The sequence below is a fragment of the Rhinopithecus roxellana genome, chromosome 11 (assembly GCF_007565055.1).
Source record: "Rhinopithecus roxellana isolate Shanxi Qingling chromosome 11, ASM756505v1, whole genome shotgun sequence".
Lineage (NCBI taxonomy): Eukaryota > Metazoa > Chordata > Mammalia > Primates > Cercopithecidae > Rhinopithecus > Rhinopithecus roxellana.
Window position 1 is genome coordinate 62,126,138 of NC_044559.1, and position 19,861 is coordinate 62,145,998.

The 19,861-nt window shown below is 38.7% G+C and overlaps 1 protein-coding gene across 2 annotated transcripts in view; it reads left to right on the forward strand.

Annotated features, from left to right (window-relative positions):
* The window catches only part of MINPP1 (multiple inositol-polyphosphate phosphatase 1), a 47,645-nt gene extending 28,164 nt beyond the window's left edge, over positions 1-19,481 (forward strand). For both annotated transcript variants that reach the window (XM_010379631.2, XM_010379632.2), the window contains exon 5: positions 18,184-19,481. In XM_010379631.2, the coding sequence (XP_010377933.1) occupies positions 18,184-18,580 (397 nt within the window). In that variant the 3' untranslated portion in view covers positions 18,581-19,481. The remainder of the gene's footprint in view (positions 1-18,183) is intronic.
* Positions 19,482-19,861: the final 380 nt, after the last annotated feature.

Below are 19,861 nucleotides of genomic sequence, written 5' to 3' on the forward strand. Positions count from 1 at the left end.
GAGCCGTGATCGTGCCACTGTACTCCAGCTTGGGCAGCAGAGCAAGACCCTGTCTCTAAATAAATAAATAAAATAAGATTGTTCCTATTTCTGCTTTAGTTATTTGTGTTACTTTTAAATAAGTTCCACGTATTCTGAGGTTTACACTTAAATATCTCTCTCCTTAATTAGAACATAGACAAGTAAAATCTATTGTTATTTTTCAGGAATATTTAGACAAATCTATTGAAATAAATACACAGCTTTTTCCAGGTTATTTTTGAGTACCCACTATGTTCAGGTTATTTGACTGGCAACAGAGGGTATACAAAGATGAATGCATTGAAATTGTCTCCAAACACAGTTTGGAGAACGAGTATAATAGCACTAAAACAGATAGAAACAAAATTACTGAGAGAATTAATTTGCACTCTTTGGGGTTTGGTAAAGGCTTTATGAGGAGTCTTTGAAGTAGGCTACCAAAGACTTTTCTTTCACTAATCTCAGCATATCAGCCCTTAGTAATTGTTTTGATGTGTTTTTATTTTTTTTTTTTATTTATTATTTTTTTTTTATTATACTTTAAGTTCTAGGGTACATGTGCATAACGTGCAGGTTTGTTACATATGTATACTTATGCCATGTTGGTGTGCTGCACCCATCAACTCGTCAGCACCCATCAATTCATCATTTATATCATGTATAACTCCCCAATGCCATCCCTCCCTCCTCCCCCCTCCCGATGTGTTTTTAAATAACCCGATTGAGGTATAATTCGTGTAAACTATACATATTAAAGTGTACAGTTTGGTCAGTTTTTACATATATATACACCCATGAAACTATCACCACAGTCAAGATAAAATATCCATCACATCCAAGTTTCTTTGTGACCCTTTCTAATTCACTTTCTACCCCCATTTTCAGGTAACCACTGATAGGCTTTCTGTCACTCTACATTAAGTTGTATTTTCTAGGATTTTATATAATGAAATCATAGTGAATATTTTTTTTGTTTGGCTTCTTTCACTCAGCATAGTGATTGTAAGATTCATCTGTGCTGTTGATGAATCTAATAGTTCATTCCTTTTCAAGACTGAGTAGTATTCTGTTATACAGATCCACCACCATTTGTTCACCTTTTGATGGACATTTGGTTATTCACAGTTGTAAGGCTATTGCAAATAATGCTTCTGAATATTTGTGATCTTCGTATGTTATGTTTTGATTTCTTGGGAACCTGTCTAATTAGATTGAATGACTGAGTCTTACGTAGGTGTATTTTTCACTTTTTTTTTCTTTTTCTTGAGACTCTCACTCTATTGGCCACGCTGGAGTGCAGTGGCACGATCTTGGCTCACTGCAACCTTTGTCTCGTGGGCTCAAGCAGTTCTCCTGGCTCAGCCTCCCAAGAAGCTGGGATTACAGGCATGTGCTACCACGCCCAGCTAATTTTTGTATTTTTAGTAGAGACCGGGTTTCATCATGTTGGCCAGACTGGTCTTGAACTCCTGACTTCAGATAATCCTCCCACCTTGGCCTCCCAAAGTGCTGGGATTACAAGCATGAGCCACCGTGCCTGACCGTAGTTTTCACTTTTTAAGAAACTGCCAAGCTTTTCCCACCAATATATGAGAGTTTCAGTTGTTCCACATCCTGCCAACACTTGATATGGCAGGCCTTTTTAATTTTAGCCATTCTAATGGGTGTGTAGTCGTACTTTGTTGTAGTTTTAGTTTGCATTTTCATAATGATAGTGATACTGAGCATCTTTTCATGTGCTTTTTACATCTATATATCTACTTCGGTGAAGTCTTTAAATATTTTGCTTTTTAATTGGGTTATTACTGTTCTGTCTGTGTGTGTGTGTGTGTGTGTGTGCGCGCGCGTGCGCATGTGTGTTGTCTAGGTACAGTCCTTTGTCAGATTTATGCCTAGAAATACATTATCTTAGTCTATGGTTTGCCTTTTTAAAAAAATAATAATATATATTAATGGACTGATTTTGCCCCATTATTGAGGCATTTCACCCTGAGTATTTTTATGTACCCTGTGTATTTTGAGGTTTTCCCACTCTGACTTGTGTGAAAACTATTCTTTTTTGTGTGTTAGCTTTGGGAATTGTTTTTTTCTTTTTTCAAACGGGGTCTGTTACCTAGGCCAGAGGACAATGGTGCGATCATAGCTCACTACAGCCTCAACCTCCCAGGCTCAGGCAGTCCTCCCACCTCAGCCTCCCAAGTAGCTGCGACCACATGCATATACCACCATGCCTGGCTAATCCTTAAAAAATGTTTAATACATGGAACTTTTTTTATTTATTTTTCTCGCTGTGTTGCCCAGGTTGGTCTCCTGGTGGGCTCAAGCAATCCTTCTTCTGCTTCCTGAGTCACTGGGATTATAGATAGGAGTAATCTGTAATTAACTCTGCTAATTTTTACCTATTCCTTTTCAATGTTTTTTTTCCGGGATTTGGATAGTTTTCTCATATGCATGTGCTGTTCAGTGCCAGCTGAAAACTTGAGGGAGCCCCTGTTGGTCTGCAGCACTGTCTTCTCAGGTACTCCTCCTGTGAATTCAGCCAGTGTGGCCTCCCTAAATTCTCACTCCCATCTCAGCTGCTCAGGGTGACTTCTGAGCTGTTTGGGCGTCTCCTCCCTGCGCCATAGTCTGGAAACTTGGCAGTAAGCAGGGGCAGTTGTTGGAGTCACCTCCTTTGCCTTCTTTTTCTCATACTATGACTATTGTTGAGTGTCTGAAACTTTGTGTGTTTTGTTCAGCTTTCTGGTAGTTTAAGGTAGGACAGTAAATCTGGTCCCTGTTACTCTGTCTTGACTGGAAGTGGAAACTATTTCAGTGTATTTTTGCTTCAGGAATAAAAATGTCATACTTGAGTCATTTTCGTTCCTGATTTATGTTAAGCTGTTGGATTGATGCTTCTCCAAATACTCCCTGGAACTGATGTTTCAATTAGATGTGGAAGACTTAACAAAAATTTTTTTCTGGTAATTTTCTTCCCAAAGCATCTGGCAGTTCATGTTGCTTATTTGTATACTTACATAAATATGGGAATTACATGAGTTGTGTAAAGCTGTATTTGATATTCCTGGATCGTGTTTAAAAACATACTTTGCATAATATCAATTAAGTGTGAAAAGTGAATTAAGAGCTTAGAAGGATCTAGCTGAGTACGTTTGGGGGGAAAACATGCAATTATTAGTTCTTTTAATGGTTGAGCTTTTTGAATGACTTGAAGTAGTTGCTTTGTATCCTTTATCTACTTTGAACACACACATAGTTATCAACCCTCATTAAAAGACAGGATTTTAGACTTAAACTTTGTTTTTGGTTGAAGACATAGTAAAATCTCCTCACCAATTTCTGTAAGTAAAAGGAGGGGTGTAATTTGGAGAACTGCAGTAATCCATTTAATCATTTCACACTATTATTCCTAAAATAAGAAGAGTTGACCAGATCTCAAACCTAAAACATTATGATTCTGTGTATTTCTATCCAGACATTTATATAGATTACTCATTTGCTTTCTTATATTTGTATTAATAGTTTACATTTTCAGGCAAAATATGTATCTTTTCAAGTGGTTTTGTCACTTTTTGAAAAATGCAACATTCCAAGTTTAATGCATTTTTATCAGGGAGAGAACAGAGTTAAAGGTGTAATTCCTGTTCTTTGGGATACTTCTGCCAAGAGTCTCAAAGAAAGAATAGTCAGTTGTAATGACTATTGTAGTCATTACAATGTAATGGGATATGTAAGTTAATTTGAGAACTATGACTAGTTAGATCAGAATGCAGAACATCTGAATTATTCTTAATTTGGTATTAAATATTCATTCTGCTTAGACATTTTAAATATAGTATTAGTACAAAATTATCAGACTTTTGTGGAATATATATGACTCTAGGGACACAAACCAATATGGGACAGAATTATACACATATTATTCCTCAGGATGTCACATTGTAATATATAGCACAGGGATTCTTGCGGTATAGAGTCTGAAATCCCGAAACTATATTCAAGTTTTCATGGGCCACATGCCTTTCTCTAGTACGAAGTTCCATTTTCTTAGATTCTCAGATGGTTTCATGTCCTTTGTGAAAGTTAAGAATCACAGATGCAGTGAGCACTGAGGGATTGCCTTGGCAGCCCTCCTTTAAAAAACATTTACATCTTCCTGTATTTTTTGCTTGTTTGTTTGTTTGTTTTGAGACAGGGTCTTACTCTGACATCCTGGAGTGCAGTGGCATGATCATGGCTCATTGCACGCTCGACTTCCTGGGCTCAAGTGATCCTCACACCTCAGCCTCCCAAGTAGCCGGGACTACAGACATGCGCCACCACACCTGGCTAATTTTGTGGGGGTTTTTTGTAGACACAAGGTCTCTCCATGTTTCCCAGACTAGTCTCAAACTCCTCGGCTCAAGCAGTTCTTCCATCTGGGCCTCCCAAACTGCTGAGATTACAGGTGTGAGCCACCACTCCCAGCTTATTCTTTTATGTTAAAGGAAAAACTTGGTTCTTTCCGTCATGGTATCCTGAACCTCACAACTCTGTTTATTGAATGGTAGTGACAAAGCCACATGATACCATAGATAAAATATAGCAATCTGTATGCTCTCAGCAGTCTTATGACAAAATATATGCAGGGGTTTTATATAAGAAGAGCATAATTATGAGTGTCAACCGAGAAGGAATTCCTTTAACATTTGTTCTCTTTTTTGCCCTCCTATACCTACATACCTATGTTTCTCTCTCTGTGTGTGTCTCTCTCTCCTCTCTCTGTCTTTCTCTCTCTCTCTCTCTCTCTCTCTCTCTCTCTCTCTCACACACACACACACACACACACGCACGCACGCACACACACACACACTTTCTTACTCCCTCATTCAGACATACACATACTCATACCCATTTATTGTTGCCAGTATTTTGGGCTTATTCATAGACCAGCTTTGGTTTGTTGGAGAAGGTTGGAAGTGAAACCAGAAAAGTTCTCATACCATCTTTGGGACTTTGGTATATTCAAGGAGAAACTGGAGATTTGGTTCCTTCAAATAGTGATTGGGCATATACTAACCAGAGTTAGGCTTAAGAACTCCAGTTAGCTAGGAGATGGCTTAAGAACCAGATTGGACTCTTTTAAGATTAACTCTAAATTGTGACACAGGGCAAAGAGCAGCGTGTTTATAGACTTGGGACCAAATCACTTCTTCACAGAAATTACTGATTTACTTTATACAGTCCTGGCACATACCTTTAATGGCTTCTGGTAAAAATTGGATCATAAATAAATACTTTTATGAATTTGTTTTGGGTGTTTAAAAGTTATGAAAACAAACAAACCCCACTGTATGTGTGCACACACACAAACTCCACAGCTGTCTCAGCTTCTACCAGTTGAAGGTATCCAAGTCTCCATATTTGGAGTCCACATATTTGGCATAGAAACATAATATGTTTTTTCATTTAACACTATGCTACTTAACTTTGTCAAATAAAACAGAAATGTGAGTTAGCCTTTTATATGGGCAAACAGGTATAAGCATAAACAACTGTTGAAGAAGGATTGTATATTAGCTCTTTGGAAGCTCTTTTGATCATAGATAATTCCCTGGAGGCAGTTGGTTTTTTATATACCTGAGTTTGATTTTTGCCAGTTGAGTTTCAAACAATGAAGTAGAAATTGGTTTATATATTGCTTAGTCATTCCTGTTTATAAGAAGAGCATTCTGAAATTCTTAACTATGAATGGGCCCTTGATTTGAACCATATAGTTTAAAATGTCTGAAAAATTATTGGCTAAGTCCTCTTGAATTTTATACCTCATCATTATGAGTTAGATGTTTTACTTATTCCTTCTTTGGGAGTTGTTTGGGAAAAAAACCCTGTTTTTCCTCTGATTTCACAACAACACAACAATAGTCAACACAACGTCTGCGTTAGTCCATTCTTGCGTTGCTATGAAGAAATACCTGAGGCTGGGGAAGAGACATTGAATTGGCTCACAGTTGTGCAGGTTATAAAAGCATGGCTCCAGCATCTGCTTCTGGTGCGGGCCTCAGAAGGCTTCCAGTCATGGTGGAAGGGAAAGGGTACCACATGGTGACAGCAGAAGCGAAAGCGAGAGAAAGAAGAGGTCCCAGGCTCCTTTACACAACCAGATCTCCTATGAACTAACTGAGCAAGAACTCACTTATCACCAAGGGGATGATGCTAAACCATTTGAGAGAGATCCTCTCCCATGACCCGGTCACTTCCCACCAGGCCCTACCTCCAACATGGGGAATCACATTTCAGCATGAGATTGGGAGGGGACAAACATCCAAACCGTATCATTCCAACCGTGGCCCCCCAACTCTCATATCCCCACATTTCAAAATACAATTATACCTTCACAAGAGTTTTACAAGTCTTAACTCATTCCAGCATTAACTCAAAAGTCGCAAGTCTGAAGTCTGCGGAGTCTCATCTGGAGATGAGTTTCTTCCACCTATGAGCCTGTGAGATCAGAAATGAGTTATTTACTCCCAAGATACAATGGTAGTACAGACATTCGGTATACCTCCCATTCCAAAAGGGAAAAATTGGCCAAAAGAAAGGGGCAGTAGGCTCCATGCAAATCTGAAACCCAGCAGGGCTGTTGTTAAATCTGTTTTTTCTTTTTCTCTCTTTTTTTAAACAGAGTCTCACTCTGTTGGCCCAGGCTGGAGTGTAGTGACATGATCACAGCTCACTGCAACATTGACCTCTCTGGCACAAGCAATTCTTCCATCTCAGCCTCCCAAGTATCTAGGACCTCAGGAGTGCACCACCATGCCTGGCTAATTTTTCTATTTTTAGTAGAAACGGGGTTTCGCCATGTTGCCCAGGCTGGTCTTGACCTTCTGAGCTCAAGTGATCTGCCCGCCTCGGCCTCCCAAAGTGCTAGGATTGTAGGTGTGACCCACTGTGCCAAGCCAGTCATTAAATCTTAAAGCTCCAAAACAATTTCCTTTGATTCTCCATCCCACATCCAGGGCAAACTGGTACAAGAGTGGGCTCCCAAGGCCTTGGGCAGCTCTGTGTCTGTGACTTTGCAGGGTGCAGCCCCTATGGCTGCCCTCATGGGTTAGAGTTGAATGCCTGTGGCTTTTCCACACTGAGGTTAGAAGCTTCTGATGGCTCTACCATTCTTGGATATGAAGGACAGCTGTCCCCTTCTCACAGCTCTACTGTGCAGTTCCCTGGTGGGGACTCTGTGGCGGGACTCCATTGTGATGTTTCCCCCTGGCACTGCCCTAGAAGAGTTTCTCTGTGGAGAGACTCTGCCCTTGTGGCAGGCTTCTATGTGGGTACCCAGGCTTTCCCATAAATTCTCTGGAATTTAGATGGGAGCTGCCAAGCCTTCTTCACTCTTATACTGTGCACCTACAGGCTTAATACCACGTGGAAGTCGCCAAGACTTATGGTGGCTTGTGTTCTCTAAAACTGTGACCTGAGCTGTACCTGGGGCCCTTTGAGCCACAGCTGAAGCCAGAGCAACTGGGATGTGGGGAGCAGTATCCTGAGGCTGGCCAGGGCAACAGTGCTCCGTGCCTGGCCCCTGAAACCATTCAATCCTCCTAGGCTTCTTGGGCCTGTGATGAGAAGGGATTCCTCAAAGATTTTTGAAATGCTCTCAAGGCCTTTTTCCCATTGTCTTGGATATTAGCACCTGGTTCCCTTTTAGTCTGATAATCTCTCTTTTTTTTTTCTTTTGGAAATAGGGTTTTTCTCAGTTACACAGGCTGGAGTACAGTGGCATGATCATAGCTCACTGCATATCCTTGACCCCTCAAACTCAATCCTCCCACCTCTGCCCCCAAGTAGCTGGGACTACAGGCATGCACCATCACACCCAGCTAATTATTTTATTTTTTGTAGAGATGGGGGTCTCACTTTGTTGCCCAGGGTGGTCTTGAACTCCTGGGCCCAAGTGATCCTCCTGCCTTGACCTCCCAAGTTCTGGTATTACAGGCATGAGCTAACATGCCCTGGCCATGATAACCTCTTTATCAGGTGGTTGCTCCACAACCTGCTTGGATTCTTCTCCTGAAAATACTTTTTCTTTCTCTATCACATGGCTTGACTGAAAATTTTCCAAACTTTCACACTCTGCTTCCCTTTTGTATGTAAGTTCTAACTTTAAGTCATTTATTTGCTCCCATATTTGATCATTGGCTGTTGGACGCAGCCAGGCCACATCTTGAACGCTTTGCTACTAAGAAGTTTTTTCTGCCAGATATTTTAGACCATCACTCTTAAGTTCAAATTTCCACAAATCCCTAGGGTATTTCTAGGGCACAATACAGGGTAACAGGCAGAGGCTGAAAGAGTTTAGAGGGCTCAGAAGAAGATAGGAAGATGAGGAAAGATTGATGAGGGTATCCCTAGGGGACACAATACACCAGGTTCTTTGCTAGGGTGTGACAGGGGTAACATTTGCTCTAGTTCCCAGTAACATCCTCACTTCCATCTGGAACCTCATCAGCCTGGACTTACTGTTCATATCCTTATCAGCATTTTCACAACCATTTAACCAGTCTCCCAGAAGTTCCAAATTTTTCCTCATCTTCCTGTCTCCTTAGCCCTCCAAACTCTTCCAGCCTTTGCCTGTTACCCAGTTCCAAAGGCCCTTCCACATCTTCAGGTATCTTCATAGCAATGCCCCACACCTTGGTACCAATTTTCTGTGTTAGTCCATTTCTGCGATACTATAAAGAAATTCCTGAGACTGGGTAATTTATAAAGAAAACAAGTGTATTTTGGCTCACGGTTCTGCAGGCTATACAGGAAGCTTGGCTCTAGCATCTGCTTCTGGGGAAGGCCTCAGGAGGCTTACAATTGTGACGGAAGGCAAAGGGGAAGCAGGTATCACATGGCAAGAAGGGAGCAAGAGAGAGAAGGGGGAGGCCCCAGACTCTTAAACAATCAGATTTCGTGTGAACTAACTGAGAAGTCACTCATCACCAAGAGGATGGCACTAAGCCATTCAAGAGGGATCTGTCCCCATGATTCAATACCTCCCACTAGGTCCCACCTTCAACATTGGGGATCACTTTTCAGCATGAGATTCAGAGGAGACAAACATCCAAACTATATTAACTTCTGTGACCCAGTGTTGAGGGAAGGGGGTTCCCCACCAATAAGCAGCAGACACTAGCTAGGTATCCTTTAATTTTGACACTATCTGCCTGGATGTAGCATCAGGTCTCACAGGTTGAGGACTCAATCCCCAAGATTGCCTCCTGCCCTTTACAGACACCAGTCATAAGTCTGGGCCTCTGGAACTCCTGACTGACTGGTTCAAGTTGGGGTTTTCACAACCCCCTCTTTGGCTTCACTTAATTTGCAGGAGTGGCTCACAGAGCTCAGGGAAACATGTTTACCAGTTTAGTATAAAAGATATTAACAGAGGATACAAATGACACATAAAACAAGGTATGAGGGAAGGGATGTGGAGCTTCCATGCCCTCCCAGGGCCGCACCATCCTCCAGGAACCTCCACATTTTCAGCTGTCCGTAAGCTCTCCAAACCCTGTCCTCTTGGGTTCTTATGGAGGCCTCATTACTTAGACATGATTAAACTATTGGCTATTGGTGATCAACTTGACCTTCAGCCCCTCTCCCTCTTCCCTGAGGTTGAGGGGTAGGCCTGAAAATCCTAACCTTGTAATCATGCCTTTGCCTTTTTGCCGACCAGCCCCATCCTGAAGCTGTCAATCAACGTGAGCACACAAAAAGACAGCACTTGGGAAATTTCAAGGATTTTAGGAGTTTCTACCAGGAAACAGGAACAAAGACCAAATGTATATATTTCACAGTATCATTGGAACCTTAAGAAAGAAGCCTCTCTCCTTTCTTACGGCGCCTGGAGGAATAAAGATAATAATAAAGATTGCTTTATTTATGAATAGTAATACTTTACAGAGTAATCTTTATTATCTTTATTCTATAGTTTGCCCTTGAACCATTAAAGATTAATAAGTTGAATTCAGGCTAAGAAAAAATAGCAAAGAAAAACATTTATGTTTGAGATTTTAGTGATTTATATTCTGAGATGTTATGTAATGGAAATACTTTTGAGATAAAGCAAAAAATACTTAACATTCTTTTAGTTGTTGCAACTTATTTAAGAGTGTGCGTAATTCTTACCCTTGAAACCTCAACCCAGACATTTAGTGAATTCCGTTTTTGAAATGGGAAAATCAAGAATAAAGTCAGGTTTTTAAAAATTGTATAAAATGTGTAGTTGCTAAAACGTAATTTTAAGTCTTCCTTAGCGTTTCAGTTTAATGAACCCTAAGTCCTCCTTAGGATTTCATGTTGATAGCATATTATATGAAATATTATGGCAGCTTTTTCTATTTTATAAGCTGTTTTTCTCTGAGATAAAATTTCTCCAAGTGGGATTTTTAATAGTCCAGCTTCCTTGACTTTTTTTTAAAAAAAGACATAAACCAAACCAAGTATATTCTTACCTGTATCCAGTAAAGATTTGTGTACATACATTTAGGAGTGATTTATGCATGTTTCTTGAAGTGATAATTTGTTTTAGGTGATTATATGTTTTATATATATTTCTGTTATACATCACCAGTAGTGATATTGTCAAGCAGAAAAATTATGCAGCATCATAAAACTAACTTTATTTTCTTTTTTAAAAATATATTCTTAAGAAACCTTACCTGGACATAATACTAACTTAAAACGTCTTCTTTTAATATGTCTTATAGTCCAGTGTCTTAGAAATGACCAAACTCATTTTAGTTACATCTAGGAAATCAAAGGTAAAGATGGAGAGATTGATTGGCAAGGAAAGGAGGTTCATGAATGGAGAGTAGAATGTGTAGGAAATATGAAATCACATCGAGTCTGGATACAACGTCAGAATCCTTCTCAATGCAGTGTTCCAAATAGCTATTAATTACTGATTGGAGATTTGGCCTAGATACTGGTTTTATGACTAAAAATTGTCATTTATTGACATATTCTCTTTCTTCCAAGCAAGAGTAAAAATTTAGATGCATACACCCTTGTCTTTATTCATCTGCTTAGAGGCTTACATCATTAGTGATCATGTCATAGGGCAAAATTGGAATTCAGCCCCAGAGGTCACATGGTTCTTGGCTTCAGGGAGGCGGGAATTCAAAAGTTAGCCAAAAGAGTAGAGCCAAAGCAAGTTTATTAAAAAGTAAAGGAATAAAAGGGAGGCTGCCACATAGGCAGAGTAGCCCTGAGGGCTGCTGGTTGGCTATTTTTTATGGTTATTTATTAATCATAGGCTAAACAAGGAGTGGATTATTCATGAGTTTTCTGGGAAAGGGGTAGGGAATTCTCGGGATCAAGGGTCCCTTCCTTTTTAGACCATATAGGGTAACTTCCAGGAGTTGCCATGGCATCTGTAAACTGTCACGGCACAGATGGGAGTGTCTTTTAGCATGCTAATGTATTATAATTAGCACATAATGAGCAGTGAGGATCAGTGAGGATGAGCAGAGGTCACTGTCATTGCCCTCTTGATTCTGGCTGGTTGTGGCTGGCTTTTTTTTTTTTTTTTAATTTATTTATTTATTTTTATTATTATTATACTTTAAGTTCTAGGGTACATGTGCATAACATGCAGGTTTGTTACATATGTATACTTGTGCCATGTTGGTGTGCTGCACCCATCAACTCGTCAGCACCCATCAACTCGTCATTTACATCAGGTATAACTCCCAATGCAATCCCTCCCCCCTCCCCCCTCCCCATGATAGGCCCCGGTGTGTGATGTTCCCCTTCCTGAGTCCAAGTGATCTCATTGTTCAGTTCCCACCTATGAGTGAGAACATGCGGTGTTTGGTTTTCTGTTCTTGTGATGGTTTGCTAAGAATGATGGTTTCCAGCTGCATCCATGTCCCTACAAAGGACACAAACTCATCTTTTTTATGCTGCATAGTATTCCATGGTGTATATGTGCCACATTTTCTTAATCCAGTCTGTCACAGATGGACATTTGGGTTGATTCCAAGTCTTTGCTATTGTGAATAGTGCCGCACTACCATCAGAGTGAACAGGCAACCTACAGAATGGGAGAAAATTTTTGCAATCTACTCATCTGACAAAGGGCTAATATCCAGAACCTACAAAGAACTCAAACAAATTTAGAAGAAAAAAACAACCCCATCAAAAAGTGGGCAAAGGATATGAACAGACATTTCTCAAAAGAAGACATTCATACAGCCAACAGACACGTGAAAAAATGCTCATCATCACTGGCCATCAGAGAAATGCAAATCAAAACCACAATGAGATACCATCTCACACCAGTTAGAATGGCAATCATTCAAAAGTCAGGAAACAACAGGTGCTGGAGAGGATGTGGAGAAATAGGAACACTCTTACACTGTTGGTGGGATTGTAAACTAGTTCAACCATTATGGAAAACAGTATGGCGATTCCTCAAGGATCTAGAACTAGATGTACCATATGACCCAGCCATCCCATTACTGGGTATATACCCAAAGGATTATAAATCATGCTGCTATAAAAACACATGCACACGTATGTTTATTGTGGCTGGCTTCTTTACCACAACTGGTTTTATCAGCAGGGTCCTTGTGACCTGTGTCGTGAGAAACACGTTCTGCCAAACTATCTTAATCAGCTTTTTTAGAACTGTGCTTTTCATTGAATTTTTTTTTCTTATTTCATGTGCATTTCAGATGAAAAGCCTGAGAAATGTGGTCTTTGCCTTTACATTCTTGGAAAAGAATAGATGCCTTATTTAAGAAACAATCAGCTAGGCGTGGTGGCTTACACCTATGATCCCAGCACTTTGGGAGGCCGAAGTGAGAGCATCACTTGGGGCCAGGAGTTCAAGACCAGCTTGGGCAACAACGTAAGACCCCATTTCTATAAAAATAAACAAATAAATAAATGAGTGGGGCGTGGTAGTGCGCTCCTGTGGTCCTAGTTACATGGGATTCCTATGTGGGAAGAGCACTTGATCCCAGGAGTTTGAGGCTGCAGTGAGTCATGGTCACGCCACTATATTCCAGCCCGGGTGACAGAGTGAGCTCCTGTATCTTTAAACAAAAACAAGGAAAATAGTATCATTTAAAAAAAATTTTTACGGGATTTTTTTTTACATGTGCTTTTGCCAAATTGCATGTTGCTGAAGAGTGTTACTAAGCACTGACAACGGAGTCTTCCTCAGTCAGTATGTTGAAATACTACGTTTCTTCCCACAAATAAGAACTGATTTGATTTTAAATGATTTGTTTTTCTTTTTTTTTTTTTCCGAGACAGATTCTCACTCTGTCACCTGGGCTAGAGTGCAGTGACGTGATCTTCGCTCACTGCGACCACCGCCTCCCTGGTTCAAGTGATTCTTGTACCTTAGCCTCCTGAGTAGCTTGGACTACAGTCGTGTGTCACCACACCCAGCTAATTTTTTTGTGTATTTGATAGAGATGGGGTTTTACTAGGTTGGCCCACCTGTTCTCAAACTTTTGACTTCAAATGATCTGCCCATGGCCTCCCTAGGTGCTGGGATTACTTGATTTTAAATGATTTTAATCAACAATGATTTGAAAGTAAATTTAAGTGACTAAGAAGTTACTAAGTTCCTCAATTATTTTACTCCTCATAAACAAGTATTTTCTTATCAAAGCCGTTAAGGTTTTTCCAAGTAAAATTTTTTGGTATAAACTGTTTCCATATGATTTAATTTATGGTATACCTGTGGTTTTGCTTTTGCATTTGGATCTTTAGCACTTTTGGATGTCTGATGAATTTTAAAATATGCTATTCAATGAAATGAGTTTGTTACTTGATACTGTGTTTACCTTTAGAATAAAGTGTTAGGTACTGATGATATTTTAGGAGAACTGACTTGAACTCATCTCCTGGATTCTAAACTCAGCACACCACTGATTTGTGTGCTGGGTCACTTCACTGCTAGAACTGCTGTGGCTCTTGCTGCCAGTGTGGCTGTTTGCTATCACTGTGGTAGTGTTTGCCATAGAGCCATCGATCAATCTGATAGCAAATATGCGAGTATTTTTCTGTAGCTCAAATCCAACAGCTTTGCAAGGGAAGTAGCTTATCTTCATTTGGCAGGAATGAAGCCTGAGGGAGATTGAGTAATCTGCCCTAAAATTTGCTCTTAACTAGGTTATGCCCTCTAGTTTTCAAGCTGCTTAGTTTTACCCTCTCTAAAAGGATATGATAGTAGCTGTATCATACGATAAGCAATTACTTTGCTAAGGCTACAATGAGCAGCATTTCTGTTTTAAGACTTAGTAGGAATGTATTCATGACCCAGCTCAAACACCACCTCCCTAGCAAAATGCATTCAATTCTTCCTTAGACAGACGGATTTGTTCTTCTCTAGGTTTCTCTAACAGACACATGCAAATCTGCAAGAGCCAGAAATGTTTCATTTGTGTTTTTGTTCTTTTGTGCCACTATTCTTCTCCCCTCCCCTCCTCTTCCAAGAAGAAACTAGCATGGTGCCTGGCACTTGGCATGAAATGACAGGGCATGTCACATCTAACAAATTAACCAAATGGATCTTTTGAAAAGTCTCTTATTTATTACGTTTTGGAAAATTGAGTGCAGCTAATTTAATTTGCCCAGGGCCTTTTGTATGAATACGAGCATCATCAGCTAGTGGCTTTTTCTTGAGTAGCAAGCTACGTTAAGTCACAAAGGATAAAAGCAGAAAAATAATGATTATGAATGAAATTGTGCCCTTTTTAAATACTTTTCATTATCAACAAACTTAAAATATTTATAGTTGGTTATTGTAAAAATATATAAATTATAAAAATAAAATTATAAGTTTATTATTCCCTACAGGCACATTTCAATTTCTAAGCAAAATCTTGTTCTTGCTTTTAATGGCTCTAGTTTTTGTAAACTATTATCCTTGTTTTATTATTGTTTTCCTAGTGCATTTAACTAGACCTTTAAGATATTGGGGTTTTTTTGGTGTGTTTCAACTTTGTATAATAGACATTGCTCTATGTAAGAAGATAATCAATACTTATGGACTTTATAAAAAGTTAGCACTTTTGCTTCCTATTGAAAATTGTTTGGAATTCTAAAATACAATTTTAAAACAAATTGGATTCATCAAATGGTAGAAGACAGTAATTTGTTTTTGATGGGATGGTTTACTGTGAGAATCTAATATATAAACTTCCTTGACTTCCCATAAAACTTCCGATAAGCATTTTTAAGTATAATTTTCCTCAAATTTCTTCTGAAGAATTCACTGATTTTAACATATCACTGACAGTAAGGCAGTAAAAAAAAGGGGGGGAGGGGAAAGTGTTTCCTGCCTTTTGTATAAACCCAAGGAACCTTGAAATTTACAACTTAAATCTGAGTCACAGTCTAGATTTCATTTCTTCTATAGCTTGGATGCAATTAATGAAGTTTGAACTCATAATTTGTGCTAGCCCTTTTGGTCTCTTTCCTTCCCCCAATTTATAGTTTTCATGTGTGTGTTTTTGTTTTTCTTGTATCTTTTCTCCTATTTGCTATTTATTTGATTAACTTTTGAATCTAAGTATGTAAGACTGTCCATACCACTGTCTGTCCTGTGCTCTCCAGCGTAGTAGCCACCAGCAACATGTGGTTATTGGGTGCCTAAAAGGGGCTGGTCTGAGTGAAGCTGTACATAGTGTAAATTATGCACTGGATCTCACACACTTGGTAGAAAAAAGAATGTAAAGTTTACAAATGGCGTATAAATTACTTGCTGAAATGACAGTAGTTTGGATATATTGTCATATGTTGTCCCCAGTTTATTAGAGTTCTTGCGTGGGGGAAAGCGGAGAGAGTTACTGACAATAAATTCTTCTGGTTAGATAGTGGAGGTGTTGCTGCTGTTGCTGCTATCCTCCCTGACCTGTTTTGTGTCCTAATAGATTCCGTGGTGAGCAATAACTGAACGTTGAATTTAGGATTGCTTCTGGCTTTGAGGTTTTTAGGTTTCTACCTAATGGCTAAAGGATTTAAAATGTAAACCAGTATATTTATATTACTTGTTTTTCTTTTAACTTGTATCCTTATTAAATTTCATTATTTAGATGATGACAGTGGTATTAGCTTAGACTTGAATATACTGAGATGTATAAAGGGGCCAGGCAAGTAACAAAGGAATGAATTCATCCTACGTTAGACAATGTGGAATGATACATGTGCTGTGCAACAAGTATGTGCCCTGTCTAGAGGTTGGGTAACCTTATTCCTGTTTAGCTGATTATGGTCTTATGGGTATATATGGACTTGTGTTGCCAGATCTTTCAGATTTCTAAGAAGAGCCAAAAATCTGGATTTTTAAGAATCTTAAACCTCTCAATTTTTAAATACTGATAAGTAATGCAAAATTTAAAAATACTTGTGCTGGCCAAACTAAATATAGCTGTGTTCTGAATGCTACTGCTTGGTAACTTCAGACCTAAGAGGCTGCTTCTTGGAAATAAATATAGGTTTTAGGTGTTTTAAATGACCTAATTAAAGTATACCAGTTATGAAGAGAGGCTTGGTAAGCTCCTGTTGATGAATGGCTTTTAAGTCTTACACCTTTTAGAGAATATTAATCTCAAAGTAGTGAATAATTGTCTTTTAGCTTATTTTGAAATACTGTTAACAGTTTCAGTGTACTTTTTGAGTATATATTTCTAGCATACTCTTATATATGGAAGTTATTCTGCTCATTTTTTCTTACATGCTTTTCTGTAGTTATTTTAATATGAATTGTTTTCCTGAACATTTAGAAAAAGGTTTGTGTCAGATTGCTTGTCTCATCTCACAGAGCCTCCCCCACCCCCCACCGCCCACCCCGTTCTGGTGTGTGTACTGTTCAGAAGTATGATGTGTTGTTTTCTGAGATTTCCTGGCTCTGTTCCTCTCCCCCTACTTTCATGTGGACTTACTTTTTCCTTTATCTCTTCTGTCCCTCTCCTGCTTGGCTGAAATTTCATTCCCAGCAGTTTCTCTAGTGTGAGCCCTGTGTTTGGAGAGTTCGCAGGAGCTCCAGGTTTCTCCAGCCCCAGGCGTCACTGCAGGCCTGCCTTGCACTCACCAAGTCTGGAGAGGACTAAATACTTCCCAATTTGAGCTACTATCTCCAATTCACCCACAGCGCTTCCAGTGAATACCTATTGGCTGTTTGGGATTCTCCTGTTCTCAGATTGCTCAGATGCTCTGTGACTTCTCTCTGCTTTCTTCAACAGATACTGATAATATCTAGTGCTTGAGACTGGATGCTACTTGGAGTGGTTCATAGAGAATACTTTTCCACCCCACCTAGTTATGTTGTAAATGTTTTCCATGGGTTTTTGGATTTGCTATCTACTTGCTCTGTTTATGTGTATTGAGGGCAGAGGGAATCAGGAAGGTCTAGAACTGCTGCTTCTGTCCTCCCAGAAAATCCAGATGCACTAAATTGATAACCTGATGAGTGGTAGCAAAAAGTCAGACAGTCATGTTTGAATAGGTTTACAAATTATATTTAAGAAAAATAGTATTTTTTCTATAAAAGTAGGGAAAAGGCTAAGCAGCCATTCACTGCTTCTTATAAAAATTCTTTACCAGAAAAAAAAAAAATCATAGAAAACTTCAAGAAAAAGAATTGATTTAGGTCAGTGTTTAAAGTGGTTTGTATTCCTGGAACTTTATACTCCCACTCCCAACCAGAGACACGTTGTTTCAGCCACAATAGGTTACATCACTAACCTTTTGTGGGTTTTGTAAACCGTCGAAGGATTAAGCTCCATGGACTAATATTTACTAAGGGCCAGTTTGCTCAGTTTTATGCACAGAAAGGTAATACAGTGTTGAAATACACATCTGTTTCAAGTTCCTGTATCTATAAGACACTTGTCTCTCTTTAAACAAAGCAAAATATGTATGCACACTGTTTTATATGGATTTACAACAGTACAGTGATCCTGAATTTCGGAACTTCACTTTCAGTATAAAAAGTTTAGTTCCCTGCCACACGGAATTTCAGCCGTATGCTTGAGTAATGTATATAAAGATTTAAAAAATAGATGGGATTATTTAAACTAAAAAAAGATGGGAAAGTTACTCCTAAGTATAAATACTGTGTTCTATGGCAAGAATATATATACCTTATTTTCCCTTTATTTCTGTTTGAAGGTCTCAGCCAATTTCTTCTCCAGTCATCCTCCAGTTTGGTCATGCCGAGACCCTTCTTCCACTGCTTTCTCTCATGGGCTACTTCAAAGACAAGGAACCCCTTACAGCTTACAATTACAAGGAACAAATGCATCGGAAGTTCCGAAGTGGTCACATTGTACCTTATGCCTCGAACCTGATATTTGTGCTTTACCACTGTGAAAATGCAAAGACTCCTAAAGAACAATTCCGAGTGCAGATGTTATTAAATGAAAAGGTGTTACCCTTGGCTTACTCACAAGAAACTGTTTCATTTTATGAAGATCTGAAGAACCACTACAAGGACATCCTTCAGAGTTGTCAAACCAGTGAAGAATGTGAATTAGCAAAGGCCAACAGTACATCTGATGAACTATGAGTAACTGAAGAACATTTTTAATTCTTTAGGAATCTGTAAGGAGTGATTACATGCTTGTAATAGTTAGACAATTCCTTGATTACAGGAAGCTTTTATATTACTTGAGTATTTCTGTCGTTTCACAGAAAAACATTGGGTTTCTCTTTGGGTCTGGACATGAGATGTAAGAAAAGATTTTTCCCTTGAGCGGCTGTCTTAAAGGGAAACAAATCTATTCAGAGAAAGAGCTGGCCCTGCAAATGTTTACAGAAATGAAATTCTTCCTATTTATATAAGAAATCTCACACTGAGATAGAATTATGATTTCATAATGATACTTGAAAAGTGCTGGAGTAACAAAATATCTCAGCTGGACCATTCTTAACTTGAGTGAACTGTCTAGGAACTTTACAGATTGTTCTGCAGTTCTCTCTTTTCCTCAGGTGGGACAGCTCTAGTGTTTTCTTAATCAGGAATATTGTGGTAAGTTGGGAGTATCACTTTGGAAGAAAGTAACATCTCTAGATGAGAATTTGAAACAAGAAACAGAGTGCTGTAAAAGGACACCTTCACTGAAGCAAGTCAGAAAGTACAATGAAAATATTTTTGGTATTTGGTATTTATAAAATATTTGAACATTTTTTCAATAATTCCTTTTTACTTCTAGGAAGTCTCACAAGATCATCTTAAATTATTATCTGTTTGGACAATTAGCAACAAGTCAGATAGTTAGAATCAAAGTTTTTCAAATCCATTGCTTAGCTAACTTTTTCATTCTGTCACTTGGCTTCTATTTTTGTATTTTCCTATTATAGAAATGTATCTTTTAGTTGTTTGATTTTTCTTTCTTTCTTTATAAATAGTTCTGAGTTCTGTCAAATGCCATGAAAGTATTTGCTATAATAAAATTCTTGTGACTTTACTACCAGGTCTTTTCTCCTTTCCGTGTCAAAATACAATCAATAATTGATGGTAAAAGTTTGGAAATCCAAGCAGCTTTGACTCACCTGGCAATTTAAAGCAATTTTCTTTGAATAGAAATTTCCTCAAATAATGGATTTGTTAATGCATTTTATTTTAATTCATATACACCTTAAAGGTAAGATATTTCAAAGGAAAATCTGATATTTTTCTTTAAAATATGTGTTTATTCTTATTAAACAACATGCAGCAAAATCCCCTACCAGAGTCTCCTCTTACTAGTTTTATGGTACTTTGCTTTCAAGGAGACAGACCATAGGAAAACCAACACATGTTTAGGATATCCATGTGTCTGCATACAGATTGTCATATGTGACTTGG